At 33.2% G+C, this 13,326-nt stretch overlaps 6 protein-coding genes across 6 annotated transcripts; 2 read left to right on the top strand and 4 right to left on the bottom strand.

Annotated features, from left to right (window-relative positions):
• Window positions 1-1,846: 1,846 nt before the first annotated feature.
• On the top strand, window positions 1,847-3,847 carry BX664DRAFT_333799 (fork head domain-containing protein). Its single transcript, XM_051545588.1, has 2 exons — window positions 1,847-2,501; window positions 2,573-3,847. The coding sequence occupies exons 1-2, from the start codon at window positions 2,007-2,009 to the stop codon at window positions 3,470-3,472; spliced, it is 1,395 nt and encodes a 464-aa protein (XP_051400591.1). The 5' UTR covers window positions 1,847-2,006; the 3' UTR covers window positions 3,473-3,847.
• A 216-nt stretch (window positions 3,848-4,063) lies between these two features.
• On the bottom strand, window positions 4,064-6,071 carry BX664DRAFT_333798 (HAD-like domain-containing protein). The gene is made up of 7 exons (XM_051545587.1): window positions 5,721-6,071; window positions 5,579-5,647; window positions 5,395-5,511; window positions 5,166-5,270; window positions 4,845-5,100; window positions 4,379-4,758; window positions 4,064-4,217 (listed from the first exon to the last, which is right to left on the bottom strand). The coding sequence occupies exons 1-7, from the start codon at window positions 6,030-6,032 to the stop codon at window positions 4,149-4,151; spliced, it is 1,308 nt and encodes a 435-aa protein (XP_051400590.1). The 5' UTR covers window positions 6,033-6,071; the 3' UTR covers window positions 4,064-4,148.
• Window positions 6,072-6,738: 667 nt separating this feature from the next.
• BX664DRAFT_333796 (uncharacterized protein) lies at window positions 6,739-7,579 on the bottom strand. The gene is made up of 4 exons (XM_051545586.1): window positions 7,291-7,579; window positions 7,136-7,216; window positions 7,003-7,046; window positions 6,739-6,871 (listed from the first exon to the last, which is right to left on the bottom strand). Exons 1-4 carry the CDS (start codon window positions 7,487-7,489, stop codon window positions 6,839-6,841), a joined length of 357 nt encoding a protein of 118 aa, XP_051400589.1. The 5' UTR covers window positions 7,490-7,579; the 3' UTR covers window positions 6,739-6,838.
• Window positions 7,580-7,887: 308 nt separating this feature from the next.
• Window positions 7,888-10,260, bottom strand: BX664DRAFT_333795 (pyridoxal phosphate-dependent transferase). The gene is made up of 4 exons (XM_051545585.1): window positions 9,953-10,260; window positions 9,630-9,841; window positions 8,415-9,537; window positions 7,888-8,281 (listed from the first exon to the last, which is right to left on the bottom strand). Exons 1-4 carry the CDS (start codon window positions 9,972-9,974, stop codon window positions 8,148-8,150), a joined length of 1,491 nt encoding a protein of 496 aa, XP_051400588.1. The 5' UTR covers window positions 9,975-10,260; the 3' UTR covers window positions 7,888-8,147.
• A 111-nt stretch (window positions 10,261-10,371) lies between these two features.
• On the bottom strand, window positions 10,372-11,979 carry BX664DRAFT_333793 (uncharacterized protein). Its single transcript, XM_051545584.1, has one exon. It carries the CDS (start codon window positions 11,901-11,903, stop codon window positions 10,503-10,505), a length of 1,401 nt encoding a protein of 466 aa, XP_051400587.1. The 5' UTR covers window positions 11,904-11,979; the 3' UTR covers window positions 10,372-10,502.
• Window positions 11,980-12,050: 71 nt separating this feature from the next.
• Window positions 12,051-13,163, top strand: BX664DRAFT_333792 (HIT-like domain-containing protein). The gene has a single exon (XM_051545583.1). The coding sequence runs from the start codon at window positions 12,108-12,110 to the stop codon at window positions 13,026-13,028; it is 921 nt and encodes a 306-aa protein (XP_051400586.1). The 5' UTR covers window positions 12,051-12,107; the 3' UTR covers window positions 13,029-13,163.
• The last annotated feature ends 163 nt before the right edge of the window (window positions 13,164-13,326 follow it).

The raw sequence follows: 13,326 nt of genomic DNA, 5'->3' as shown, positions 1-13,326 counted from the left end.
AGATCCTTATTCATAATAGAATATTATTAATTGTTAAATACCATGATAGTTCAGTAGTAATAGAACATTTTTTTTTATTTGTTAGTTTAGTTTTTGAATGAATAAAATAGTATTTTTTTTTCAAAAAAAGGAAAAAAGTGATACGGATGATACTAACAATAGGAAATGATGGATGCACACGTGATAGACACTAAAGATCCTCTTTATTTAAAAAATGTATTTTGTAGATCTATGTTTTGAAAACAAAAAGGAACGCCAGGGATTTAAGCTGAGTAGAGAGATAAAAAAAAGATTAGTTTAGATAGAAAAGCTGAGTCACTTTCATCATTACCATCATTTGATTATAAAGAAGGAAAGCGGGACCTTAATCAAACGCATGAATCGGTTTTCGAAATAGAATGATAACTCCCTTCTTTCTCCCTTACAGTTAGTAATAGCTTTTTTTTTTTTTTTTTTTTTTTTTTTTACTGTATGGATGAAACACGGATTAGACTTTCTATTTTACTTCGCATGGACCATCTTTGTTTATAAGTTTCCCAGATTTCTTTTATGGAGTATGATGGAGTTGCATCGGGTCGGTTCCGCTCTCTATCCCAACAATTTAAAGTTTCGTTTAACTTTATCAGTTTCATCTTTTTGGCTTAGTTAAAAAGGAATTTATAATTAGACAAAAGGGGTAGAATAGTAAACTGGCTTTCAAAACCCTTGGTTCTTTTCAAAGTAATACAGAAAACTATCAAAAAGGTAGTTCCGAAGAAAAAAAAAAATGATTTCCCTCCTCCGTTTGCCACATCGTCACAGGTCAACCCTCACTCCTTTTCTCAATTTTGTCCTACTACTAGGCTGGTTTTTTTTTTTATTCCCCTTTCTTTTTTTTTTTTTTTTATAATGAAATGCTCAACAACGTTTCTTATGCTTTTAGGATCATCATCATCATCAATAGAAAAAAAACAAGGGGTTCATATAGAGTAGATACACATAAAAAAAAAGGGAAGATATAATAAAAAAAAAAGGGGTCAAGAGAGAAAGACATGACTTGAAACACTGATGCTGATCCTGAAGGCGCGCGCTTTCCAGCCGATCTTAGTATCAACCTTTTTTTTTTCAGTTGATTCTTAAACGATATCTGACCAAATCTGGATGAACTCTTGGCTTTTTCTTAATAGTAAGTTTAAACTTGTGCATCATATTCTTTTATATACTAATCATTCATTCATATGTGTGTATTATTATGTGATTAAAATGAATAGTTTTGACAAAACAATAACAAAAAAAAAAATAATATTAATAACATGATCATGATCATAATAAAGAGTAGCATTTGTTCAAAACAACGAAGCATTTTTTTTTTATTCCGGGGCGCTATAGTTCAGGCGTAAAAAAAAAAAAAAGAGAGTTCTTAAAGCACACGAAAATGGATCGGGGTATGGTTCTCATATTTATGCAGTCTTTGTCTAAACAAGGAAAGAAAGATTGAAAGGTCTGCATGCAGTCATGCATATCTTTTTTTTTTTTTTTTTGTATTCCAAAAAGATAGTTGATCATGTAGTAAATCAATGACCTGCAAATGATGTTAAGTGATAATATTATAGTATTGAAATAATTTTGTTATTAGAATAATAATAAAAGGTAAAGAAATAGATCAAGTAAAAAGATATGATAAACTCATGATTATCCAAAGTAAATGATATTAACCAATCATCATTTTCTATTCTATCCACTTTGATTCTTCCTTTTTAGTTTAAACAGGAGTCAAGGGGGGAAATGAGTCCAGGGGATCACCCTCTTTTTTTTTTTTATACAACGACAATGGAGTCGTTCTTTTTTTTTTTTTTTTTTTTTTTTTTTTTTTTTACCACATGACTGATTGAAAAAAAAAAGCCTCTTCTAACAAAAAGAAATCTCTTACTTTTTTTCATTCCCAGTGTGCATTTAAAAGAATGGGATTCCCAATTTTTTTTCTTTTCTCACTTTCCTTCCTACTTTTTTTTATTTTTTTTATTTGAATGACTGATTTTTCGTGGTATTCTCGTTCTACCATGTCTTTTCCTTCTACTGATATTATGACTCAAGCTAATGCTAACAATGAAGTAATGAACCATCAACTTCAACTGTTTTATCGTCAATTACCACCTATTCCTACAACTAACTCCGCTACTGAAACCACTACTGCTGCTGCTACTCCTGTTCCTCCAAGCCCTACTTCTGGTCTGGGTCCTACATCTTCGTCCTCTTGGCATGAACCTATTGTGGAATCTGTACATCATGGTCATCCTACTCCTACTCCTTCTAGTGAAAAGAAACGCTCTCGACAAATTTCTTCCATCACTCAAGATGTTCGTGTGGAAAAAAATACTCAAGGCAAACCTCCTTATTCTTATGCTACTTTGATTCGTTATGCTATTGAAAATAGTCCTGCTCAAAAATTGACTTTGAATGATATCTATAGTTGGGTATTAGAACATTACTCTTACTATAAAACTGCTGGTTCTGGTTGGAAGGTAATATATATATATATATATGTAGGAATGATTCATCATGATTTTAATTATCCTTTTTTTTTTTTCTGTAGAACTCTATTCGTCACAATCTCTCTTTGAACAAAAGTTTTATTCGTGTTGCTAGACCTATCAATGAACCTGGTAAAGGTTCTTATTGGATGATTGATTACAATGCTGCTGAAAACGAATTACGCGCCAAGCAAACCTATCGTGGTCGAACAAGTCGAGCAGCAAGTGATGCTGCTACAACAACGCCTCCTACTTATCGAAATCCTCCATCTTCTTCAACCATGCGTCGACATTCTGATACTCGTTATTTCACCAATGCCACTATGAATCCATCTACTTCAGCTCCTTTTAGTACCACATCTGCTGTTACTCCAACTCCCACAACCACCACTACAACTTTACCAACAACAAATGCTTCTACCATGGCTACCCCTGCTGATTATTATTACTATTATCAACCTTATAATGGCTATCGGTCTTCCAACACGATAATGCGGGATTATGCAAATGTGCAGCATCATAGTAGTTGTCATCTTTATAATGGTGGTGACATGCATCATCATCATCAACAACAACAACAACAACAACATCATCATCATACTCACCAACATCATCAACAACCTTATTCTAATGCTTCTTCTGCTATTGCCACTACTACTACTACAAGTTCGTCGTCATCATCGTCATCGCTATCATCATTAGCATCATCAACGTCTGATCGACCTTTATCACCAACACCATCCAACCTTTTCCCACCTGAATTGTCGGTAACATTATCAACCGTTGCTAGTCCACATTCATCACTATCAGAAGAACACCTTGGTTCTCCTTTACCTCAACATTTCACAATGTCAACACCTGATGATCAAGATAAACCAAGAAAACGTTCAAAATGTCATCATCATCAACAAAAATCTACTTTGGAATCCGATCCCTCTATGCAATGGCCTGTTGTTATCTAGTTTTATTCTTTCTACCTTGTACCTTGCTTTACCTTTTTTTTTTTTATATATATACATATACTTATACATATTCATTACTCATATATTCCCTTTTTTTTATATATTTTTCTTTCACATACAAAACCAAATATCTATCCATTTTGTTGATTTGTTTTATACTTATATCCCCTTTTTGATAACAAAAAAAAAAAAATGGAAATTCACAAAATAATCATCTTCTTTTTTGTATATAGTTTAGTATTGTTTCTCCTTAAAAACCCAAAAAAAAAAAATATAAAATAAAATTGGATTGCCCACACTCCCCCTTATCAAACTTCACTGACAAATCGTCATCATTATCAATAAAGGCGTATTTTTTTTTTTTGTCCACACTCATCGTCATTCATTTGTGTCACTTTTAACAATGATCATCCTCGTCATTACTATCATCATCATTTTTAATCTTCATAGGCGGCGATAAATGGTAACTATCATCATCAAATTCTTATCAAGATATCATCACCACCAGAAAAACTAAAAGATGCATCCAAAATGCATACAGAAACAAAAAAAAAGAAGGAACATCCAATGAAAATTAACTTAATTTGCGCATTTTTATGATAAAAAGATTTCTTTTATTGTAAATACAAAAAGTCTAAGTAGGAGGAGATAAAACTAAACTAGGATCCATTTTTGTTCATTGACTAGGTTGTTCATGTTGTTGTTGTTGAGGTACTTCTTGTCCAGGTGGCATCAAAGGTTGTCCCTAAAGAAAAATTACGATGGGAATTAAGTTTCATGCATGTAAAAAGAAAATGACATGATGATTGCATGACCCAGCACACATACATCAGTACATCAACCTACATATACATTCGCTTTTTTTTTTTTTTTTTTTTTTTTTTTTTTTTTTTTAGAATAACTTACCGACGATACTTGGGCCATCAATTCCCATACGGTCATCTTCATTTCTTTCATTTTTTCCTTTTGCATTTCCATATCTTTCATCATTTGATCTTGTTGTACCTTCATCTGTTCATGTTCCTGAGCAAATGTTTGTCGTACATGTTGTCGCATTTGTTCCAAGTAAGTAGGAGGAGGTCCTTGAGATTCAGTAGCGCCACCACCACCACGGAGTAAAGAACCCAAATTGCGTTGTGCAGGTTTGCTTTTTTGTTCCGCCAGCCATTGTTGTCGATGTTGTTCATTCATAGCTGCTTCTCGCTTAGCCCATTCTTCTGGAATCGATGAATCTCCAAAACTCTTCAAGACAGGTCGAATATCTTCAGGATTGGTTAATGCCACAGCTAAAAAAAAAAAAAAAAAAAAAAATCAAGCAACACATAAAAAATCAATTAAAATAGCTTAAAAAAAATCCCAAATTTTTTCTTACCTTCCAAGAAAGGAATATAATCCAATAATCCATGATCATTAGCTTGACCCTTCCAGGGCTTCAGAGCTACACCGTTTTCAGGTTGCATAGAGAATGCTTGAGGGTTGGAATCCATAATGATCACCTTGCTCAAATCACGATTCAAATGAGATAAATCCTTGATATATTGTCCATCCACGTAACGAGTTCCATCACGGTAAAGTCGATACATTGCATATTGATAAGGATCTAATTTGTCAAGAATAGGCATAGCATTCTTGGATAAAGAAAAAAACAAGTTAATATTTTTCATCTACAACTTTTTTTTTTTTTTGAACATACCATAGCAGGTTGAGATGTGAAAATGACAATTTCATAGAATTGAGACAAGTAAGATAAAAAGTAATCCACACCAGGTCGTTTCGCATGTCGCCAACCATGTTCTTTCTATATATATATATAAAGAAAAACAACTTTATCAGTTAGACATTCTTATTCGATTATTTCTCCCTTCTTTCAATCTCTTCAAATACCCTGATATAATTTTTCATATATGATTTTTCTAACTTACGGTCCAAGTAGAATATACCAAGGTTTCATCCAAATTGATCACCAAAGTATAAGGACGACGATAAGGTTCGGGTAGAGGATCAGGAAGAAGTTTGTCCCACATGGGTTGATGCATTTCCTATATGACAAAAAAGTCCATATCATTTTAGTTCTAATGTTCCTTTTTTTTTTTTTAATATCTTTACCTGACGGAATTGACGGAATCGGTCTACAGAACGATGGTATGAGGCTATAAGAATGTTTTCAGAAGCATACTATAAAATTCACCCAATAATAGAAAAGGTTTTAGAATATAAAGTTTTCTTCACCTATTCTTTCCTTCAATACCTTATTTTCTCTTTCGTCAGGGAATGGCCGGCCATAATAAAATAGTCCTCCGATCAAGGCACCAGTAACAGCACCAGAACCAATGGCAATGGATTTCCAATGATTTTCCTTTTCACCAGCGGCTTTAGCAGGTTTTTTGTCGCCTTTGGGTAAAGTGGCCTTGAATTGTTGACTTGCTCCACCTGTCTTTTGAGCTAATGCTTCTTCTGCCAAATTGTGAGCTGCTTTCATGGTTTGTTCATTAGATGGTTGACTGCTATATGTACGACGAAGTCCATGTTTCACGAATCGAGACGCTGTATTTCTAATCATTCTAGTAGAAATATATGTATATATACACAAAAAAAAAAAAAAAAAAAAAGAAACAAAGAAAAGAAAAATGAAGTGAGAAAATAAATTGAACTAAAAAACTCATGGTGGCTGATGGATGTCCCACCAACCCGTTCGGTGCTTGAAAAAAGGAAAAAAATTGACATGCATACTGTGGTAGTAGGTTGCAACCAATACATGATAATGGTAGAGAAATATTTCAAACAAGTTGTTGTTCCTTTTGAAAAGAGATGATGGCAAAATGAGAGAGTAGAAACGGTGCAAGAGAAAGAGTGAAAGAATCAATAAGCAGTTGATCAATATCAATCGTAGTCCTATTTGTCTTTGCATTGACGTCTTGACTATGGTTCACATATTTCAACATAAACAGTTAGGATCATCCACTATCTATGATCCATCATTTATTGCATCATCATCCACCTCCACTAACATAAAAACTATCATCAATGAAATAAGGTCATCTAGGGGAAAAGTATTGATGATGTCTTCATGTTGTATATATATATATATATATTCTTTTTCAATCAAGTCATCTCTTATGTTTACTCCTACTATCATAGTTATCATATTACTAATGTCACCAATTGTTGATTGACAATCGTCATAATATATGTAGTTAATATAAGAACCATTATAGTCATTGTAATCATGCATCATAAGAGCACCAAAGTTTGATTTGAGGTATATACATATCTTTATTATACATCCATAAAAATAAATAAATAAACGAACAGACAAACAAATAACCAAAACAAAATAGAATAGAATGATAAACTATATCACTAAATCTATTTGGTAGTAGGGAAAATCTTGGGAGCAGCCTAATAAAGGACAGATCATTAAAAAAAAAAAAGACAGAGTATGAGTTTGACGATTTTTTAAAATGAGATGAAGAGAGGGTTTCTTTTTGATCAATCCATTGATGACAGGAAGTTGATCTGTTCTTACTTACGCAGGCATCAAGACAATTCAAAAACTGAGCTACTTCCTCAGCACCTATAAAAAAAAAAAGATCATTTTGTTTAGCCCTATCCACACTATGCATATATTTTGAATCGTATTTAATTTAATATATATATACTTACAGTCTTCATTAGACCCATTCTCTACGCGTGCATTGCAGTCATCCAAAGGCTTTCTAGCACTCAAACAAGGCTTTATGCAACCTAAGAGAAGAAGAAAAAAAAAAAGGTAAGAAAATAATATATACGCTTCTAACAATATTTTGTTATTTTATTACCTCTATAGATCTGTTCCATATTTGGTTCTTGGATTTGTTCTTGTTTGGCAGGGTGATGTTCTTCCACAATGTAACCATATTGAACAGCATTGTCGTCATTGTCTACAATGATGGGATTAATATAAGGATCTTCAACATGAGTCGCTTCTTCAGCATACACAGTGGGAAAAAGGTTAGAAATAATATCAGATAATTTCATTTAGGTAAGATACAATAAATAAATAAATAAATAAGAAAATAAATAAGAAAATAGAAAAAAAAGGATGGAGAGAAAAAAAAAAAAGAAAAAAAAATTCCTGCTGATAAGTCATGGATTCTTATTGGCCTCGTATATCGGTCTTCCATTTCCGCTTCCCCGCACACTTGATCAAAGTGTTTTATCACCCTGGATGAAACAATTCCACCAATGCATTGACTAAACCAATCATCAGGATGATCAAATCATTTAAATTTGCATATCATCATGAGTCCATACATTCATTATTGACGAAAAGAAAGAAAAAAAAAAGACTCTAGTTCTTTCTATGGTAGGTGATAAAATCGAATATGTAGTTTTGTTATCAATATCCATTTCTATAACGGTGGACATAAAGTGACATTTATCTCCTTTTCAAAAAAAAAAAAAAATGAAGGTAGGTTTATTGTATCAATAGATGTCAGATTCCATTTCAAACGGAGAATGGAATAGCTTTGGTACATTTGTAGTCATCATCAACATTTTTTATGGAAAATAACGGAAGAGTCAATTCAATGTCATCTTTATTCAATAATAATATACATACATCTAAAACAAAAAAAAAAAAAAAGATGAGATAAAACTATATATGAGGGTAAGGAAGAAATAGGAATATTCTAATCTAATCCTTGTATTGATTCAAAAACTTGGCATGGAAGGCTTCAATATTGGAACAGAAGGCATCAAATAGATGTTCTTCTGGTAAAAAGGTAGATCTAAAATGGTAAGTGCCTTCTACTTGTCCAAATCCGGAACCTAATCCATTAAAAAAAAAAAAGGTCAATTTTTTTTTTATTTTTGTATAAAAAATCCCACGGTCCCATCCAATCACAATGCGTTCCTTCTATTTCCTTTTCCCCGTTCGGATGATTCCAAATCATTTTCTTACCTGGGACCACACATACACCAGTAGCTTCCAACATTTCTTCAGAGTAAAAGGCATCAGGAGCTAAACCTCGACGTTGAGCTTCTTGAATAGCTTTCTTGGGCAAAGTGATAGTAGGGAAGAGATACATAGAACCTTGAGCAGGTTGACAGGATACACCTTCCATGGCATTAAAGGCATCCTCCAAACGTTGCGATCTTCGTTTTAGTGATTGATAGATGGCTTCATATTCTTCACGATAGAGAGGATAGGAAGGATCATTGGGTTGGGGTGGATGACACATCAGATCGACCAAGATTTGACCATGAATATTTGGACATAAAGAGACAGAGGCCATTTTGTAGATTTGATCCAAAATATCTTGATTCAAATTGATACATTCAAAGTAACCGCCACGACGACCACATTCACCAACCATACCTTTGGAGATGGAATGGAATGAAACGAGTTCCACTTGCTTCTTGACATGTTCCAATGGATGATCCAATAAAGCCTTGCGGAAACTAATAAAGGGTCGTTCTTTAGTATAGATATTGGTTTGATAGACTTCATCAGCTAAAAGTACAAGTTGCTGATTGTAACAAAAAGTCAAGATTTCTGTCAAGTTTTCTTTGGTGAGGCATTGACCTGTTGGATTTCCAGGGTTGATGATCACAAGCGCACGTACATCTGTACCATTATGTCTTGCTTCCTTCACTATTCGTGTCAACTGTTCGATATCCAAACCCCATTGTTGTCGTTCATCCAAATAATAAGGCACTGGTGTTGCACCTACCAGAGAGAGAGTGGCACTATAGAGTGGATATTGTGGAATTGGAATCATGATACCAGAATGACTGTCTTGAGTCAACATAGTCAGAATAGTTTGTACACCAGAAGAAGCACCTTGAGTTAAATAGATATGGTTGATATTGGCAGGAGAACTATTATCACGTTTTTCTAAAAAGTTGGCTACTGTACGTCGAATGGCTGGAACACCTTGAGAATGAGAATAAGCACCGATACTTGGTCCAATATCCTTGAGTAATTGCTTAGCTCGGGTGATGGCATCTGATGGATAGAGTTGTGATACCAAGTGAGCCTTGTCATCCGATAATAAATCAGGGTTTTCACATAATGAAGCTACCTGGATGATCATACCACCAAAAAAAAAAAAAAAAAAAAGTCAACTCATATTTTTTTCACCCTTTGTTACCTAGTAATATTATATAAACTTACTTGACGGAAAAATGTGATTGGTTTTTGATTAAGTTGTTGGGGATTTCCAATATTGCAGTTGACAACTGTATCAAAGGGAAACTTTTTACCAGCAGAGAGTTCATCCCTAATTTCTTCAGCACGGATGGCAATACGACCGCGTACAGCATATTCAACTTTCTTGATATAATTGTTCATACTATTAATAGTCAATACTTTTTCACCAGGGTGAGCTAATTAACAAGTTGAGAATCAAAAAAAAAAAAAAGTGAGTTAAATATTATACTAAAGAGTAGTTTATCCAAAAGTTGAAAAAAGTAGTTTTATTTTTACAAATAGTTTACCTTTATATTCTTTAACAGTCATGGTTTAAATATATATATATATGTTATAAAAATGGAACGAATAATAAATGTGAAAAGTGAAAAAAAAGAAAGAAAGATAACAATGATTTCAGAAAGAAAGAAAGAAAAAAAAAAGGGGGGGGAAAGGAATGATTCATGGAATTTATACAGGGAAATTGAATAGCCGCAGCCCATGGGGTAAGTTAAGTGTTTTTGTGCGGCGATTCCTTCCTAATGCACTATTGATCAGGTACCCAATCACTCTATGGGCACTAAGACAAAAATGGATGAAGTTAGTTCAATTTAAATCATGTCAATAATAATAAAAAAAAAAAAAAAAAAAAAAAACTTGACAGATATTTGATACAATTTATAAAGTTTTAAATTTTTAACATTGTGGCATCATAAAAAGAGGAGATCAATCATAAACCTTGTTTTTATTTATTATTCAATAATAGAAATATATAAGACTTTTCTTTTTTTTTTATTCATATAATTAAACTATAAAGAGATACACTAAAACTACTATTAGTACTGACTACTACTATTATTATTGATATTCACTATGTTGATAATCTTCAGTCATCGGTGGATCATTCAATTCCAAATTACTATTAGTATTATAATGGAGTCCATGGGCCACTAATTTGTCATTCAGTTCTATACAAGCGTTTTCCCATCGTAGTTTTTCTTCCCATAATTCACGTAGTTTCTTGTAGGCCAGCCCGCTCAACACTTCAAAATGATCACATGATGCCTCTAATGCTGCTTGCAATCGTTGTCGTTCCTGTCGTTCCTGTGCGATTTCCTGTCGAAGGCTTTCCACTAGTAATAACGAATCTGTATTATCGGATGATGTTGAATTCCTGTTTTGTAAAGTTGTTGTTGATGTAAAAGAAGAAAATGGTTCATGATCTTGATTGATTGTTGTTAATCCATCCCAAGGTAAAGTTTGAACTTGTACATGTCGTACTTTTTTCTTTTTTCCTTCCATTTGATCATTCGTCCAAGTGGTTGTTCCAGTGGAAGATACTTTCAAAGCACGAATATGTTCTTCCGTCAAAAGAGTTGTTACTACATCCATAGGTTTGTCGATACCGTACAATTGACATTGTTTCAAACGTTGGATCAAGCCAGCTTCAATCACATCCATTCCATCACATGCCGCTATCATATCATCGACCATTTTCCTCTTCATCATTTCCTTGTTGTTATTATCTTTATTATCATTGTCTTTAGAAGTGATAATGGACTTGTTAAGTGAAGAAGTAGTCGTTGTCGATGAGGTAGCAGTAGTACCTGTCGTTGTTGTTGTTGTTGCTGTTGTATTGATTTTGGTTGGATAAGGTGAAGGAGGTGATTTGATGGATAAACTTCGAATAGATGCAGCATAAAGACTTGAATCACGACGTGTTGGTAAGACAGGCTCATTTAAGGAAATCTTGCTGGTAGTTGCCATAGTTTGTATAGTACTTGAATTAGTAGTAGTAGTTGAAAGCGGAACACCAGTATTACCACTATTAAGATCATGATAATGGAACATTCTTGGGTTGTGAGCAATGATTTCAATATAGTTTTTCCGGTGGATGGTATTAGGAGCGCCTTGTTGATATAAAGAAGTAATAGAAGAAGTGGCACCAGTAGAAGAAGCAGATGGAGTTGAAGTAGTGGATTTATTTTTATTTCTTCGTCGTAAAAAGAATGGAGTAGAAGTCCTTTTTGTTGGTGTTGAATGTGTTGTTGTAGGTGATAGTTTCTGAAATTCTTCAGGACTTGTTGTATTTAAAAATTCTACCAAAGCTTGAGTTCCTGTTTTTCGTCGTCTTGGCCGCGGTGGTGTTGTTTCCAAACTCCAATCGTCAAAGTCATCAAAGTCGTCATCTTCTTCATAGGTATTGATTGTTCGTGCATCTTTAGGTTCATAACCACTCTTGTATGTCATGAGAGGCATACGACTTGCGTAGACGCGAAATAAAACAAAGGATAAGAAGAAAGAAAAATAAAGTGGGTGTGAAAAAGAAAAAAAAAATTAAAATAAAGTAGGAGATCAAAAAAAAAAGTATAACCACGTTATTATTCTTTTTTTTTTTTTTTTTTTTTTTTTTTTTTTTTACTTCTTTCCTTTTTTTTGCCCATTCTTCTTCAGTTTTTAATAATGTCAACATTAGAAACACTTTTGAAGGACTTTGTATTCGAACGTGTTCTTTCACATAATACTCGTACAAAATTGATTTATTTACTTGGACGGGTCAAAGGCGAAGCATGTATATTAAGTTTGGAAAAATTAGCTTATGACGATACATCTATACCAACACTAAGTCAACATGTGAATAAACTGAAGGATGAAGTAGAAAACAACATCTATGGCTGGGGTTTAGGAAATATACAATTAGACAAAGTGAATACACAGATCAAATACATTTATCCAGCAACTGAACTACACATTCGCAAATATCAAGAACAAGCACGATATATGATCAGGGAAACACCAACTGTTTATACTCAAGTTACAAAACCATACATTGATTCTATTCCAGCAGAACGTATCGATTGGGTACGCAACATTCTTCAAGGTAAAGCTGAAGTAGATCGTGTATTATATCATGATAAGGATCCGAAACATGGGTTTGTGGTATTACCTGATATGAAGTGGGATGGACAACCTGATTCTATGTATTTGGTAGCAATTGTGATGAATCCTGATTTACTTTCTTTACGATCACTTACAGCCGAACATATACCTTTACTAAAACGAATTCGATCAACATGTCAACGAATTGCCAAGGAACAACAAGGATTAACAGGGAATGATGATACTTTATATCCACAAGAATTCCGACTCTTTCTTCATTATCAACCCAGTTATTATCATTTACATATACATATTACGGCTCTTACTATGCAGGATCCTCCAGGGGCAATGGCAGGACAAGCTCATCTTTTGGATACAGTTATCGATAATTTAGAACTTTATCCAGATTATTATCAAAAGGCAAGTCTCTCTTATGTTATTGGTGAACAACATCCTCTTTATTCAAGTTATAAAACCTGGGTGGAACAAATAGAACAAATCTAGTTTTTACTCATCGTCACAATAGAGTAGTATTATTCTTATTAATCTATTTTTTTTATTATTTTATTTTTATTTTTATTCTATCTTTTTTTTTTGTGGTGTGCTTTATTTTATTAAGAGTTTATGAATAAAAACGAAAATGAAGAAAAAAGATGACCTGATCGGGTAATTTTAGTCCGATTCCTCTACTTTATTATTCTTATGTTATTTATGATTATACAATAAACAATATTTATTCTTCAAAATAAATTTGGGAAATTGGTATAGGGATCAAGGTAACTAGGAACTTTTTTTTTTTTCT

Source organism: Halteromyces radiatus (genome assembly GCF_025201355.1).
Source record: "Halteromyces radiatus strain CBS 162.75 chromosome Unknown BX664scaffold_4, whole genome shotgun sequence".
Classification (NCBI taxonomy): Eukaryota; Fungi; Mucoromycota; class Mucoromycetes; order Mucorales; family Cunninghamellaceae; genus Halteromyces; species Halteromyces radiatus.
This window is presented reverse-complemented; position numbering and strand designations above follow the sequence as displayed.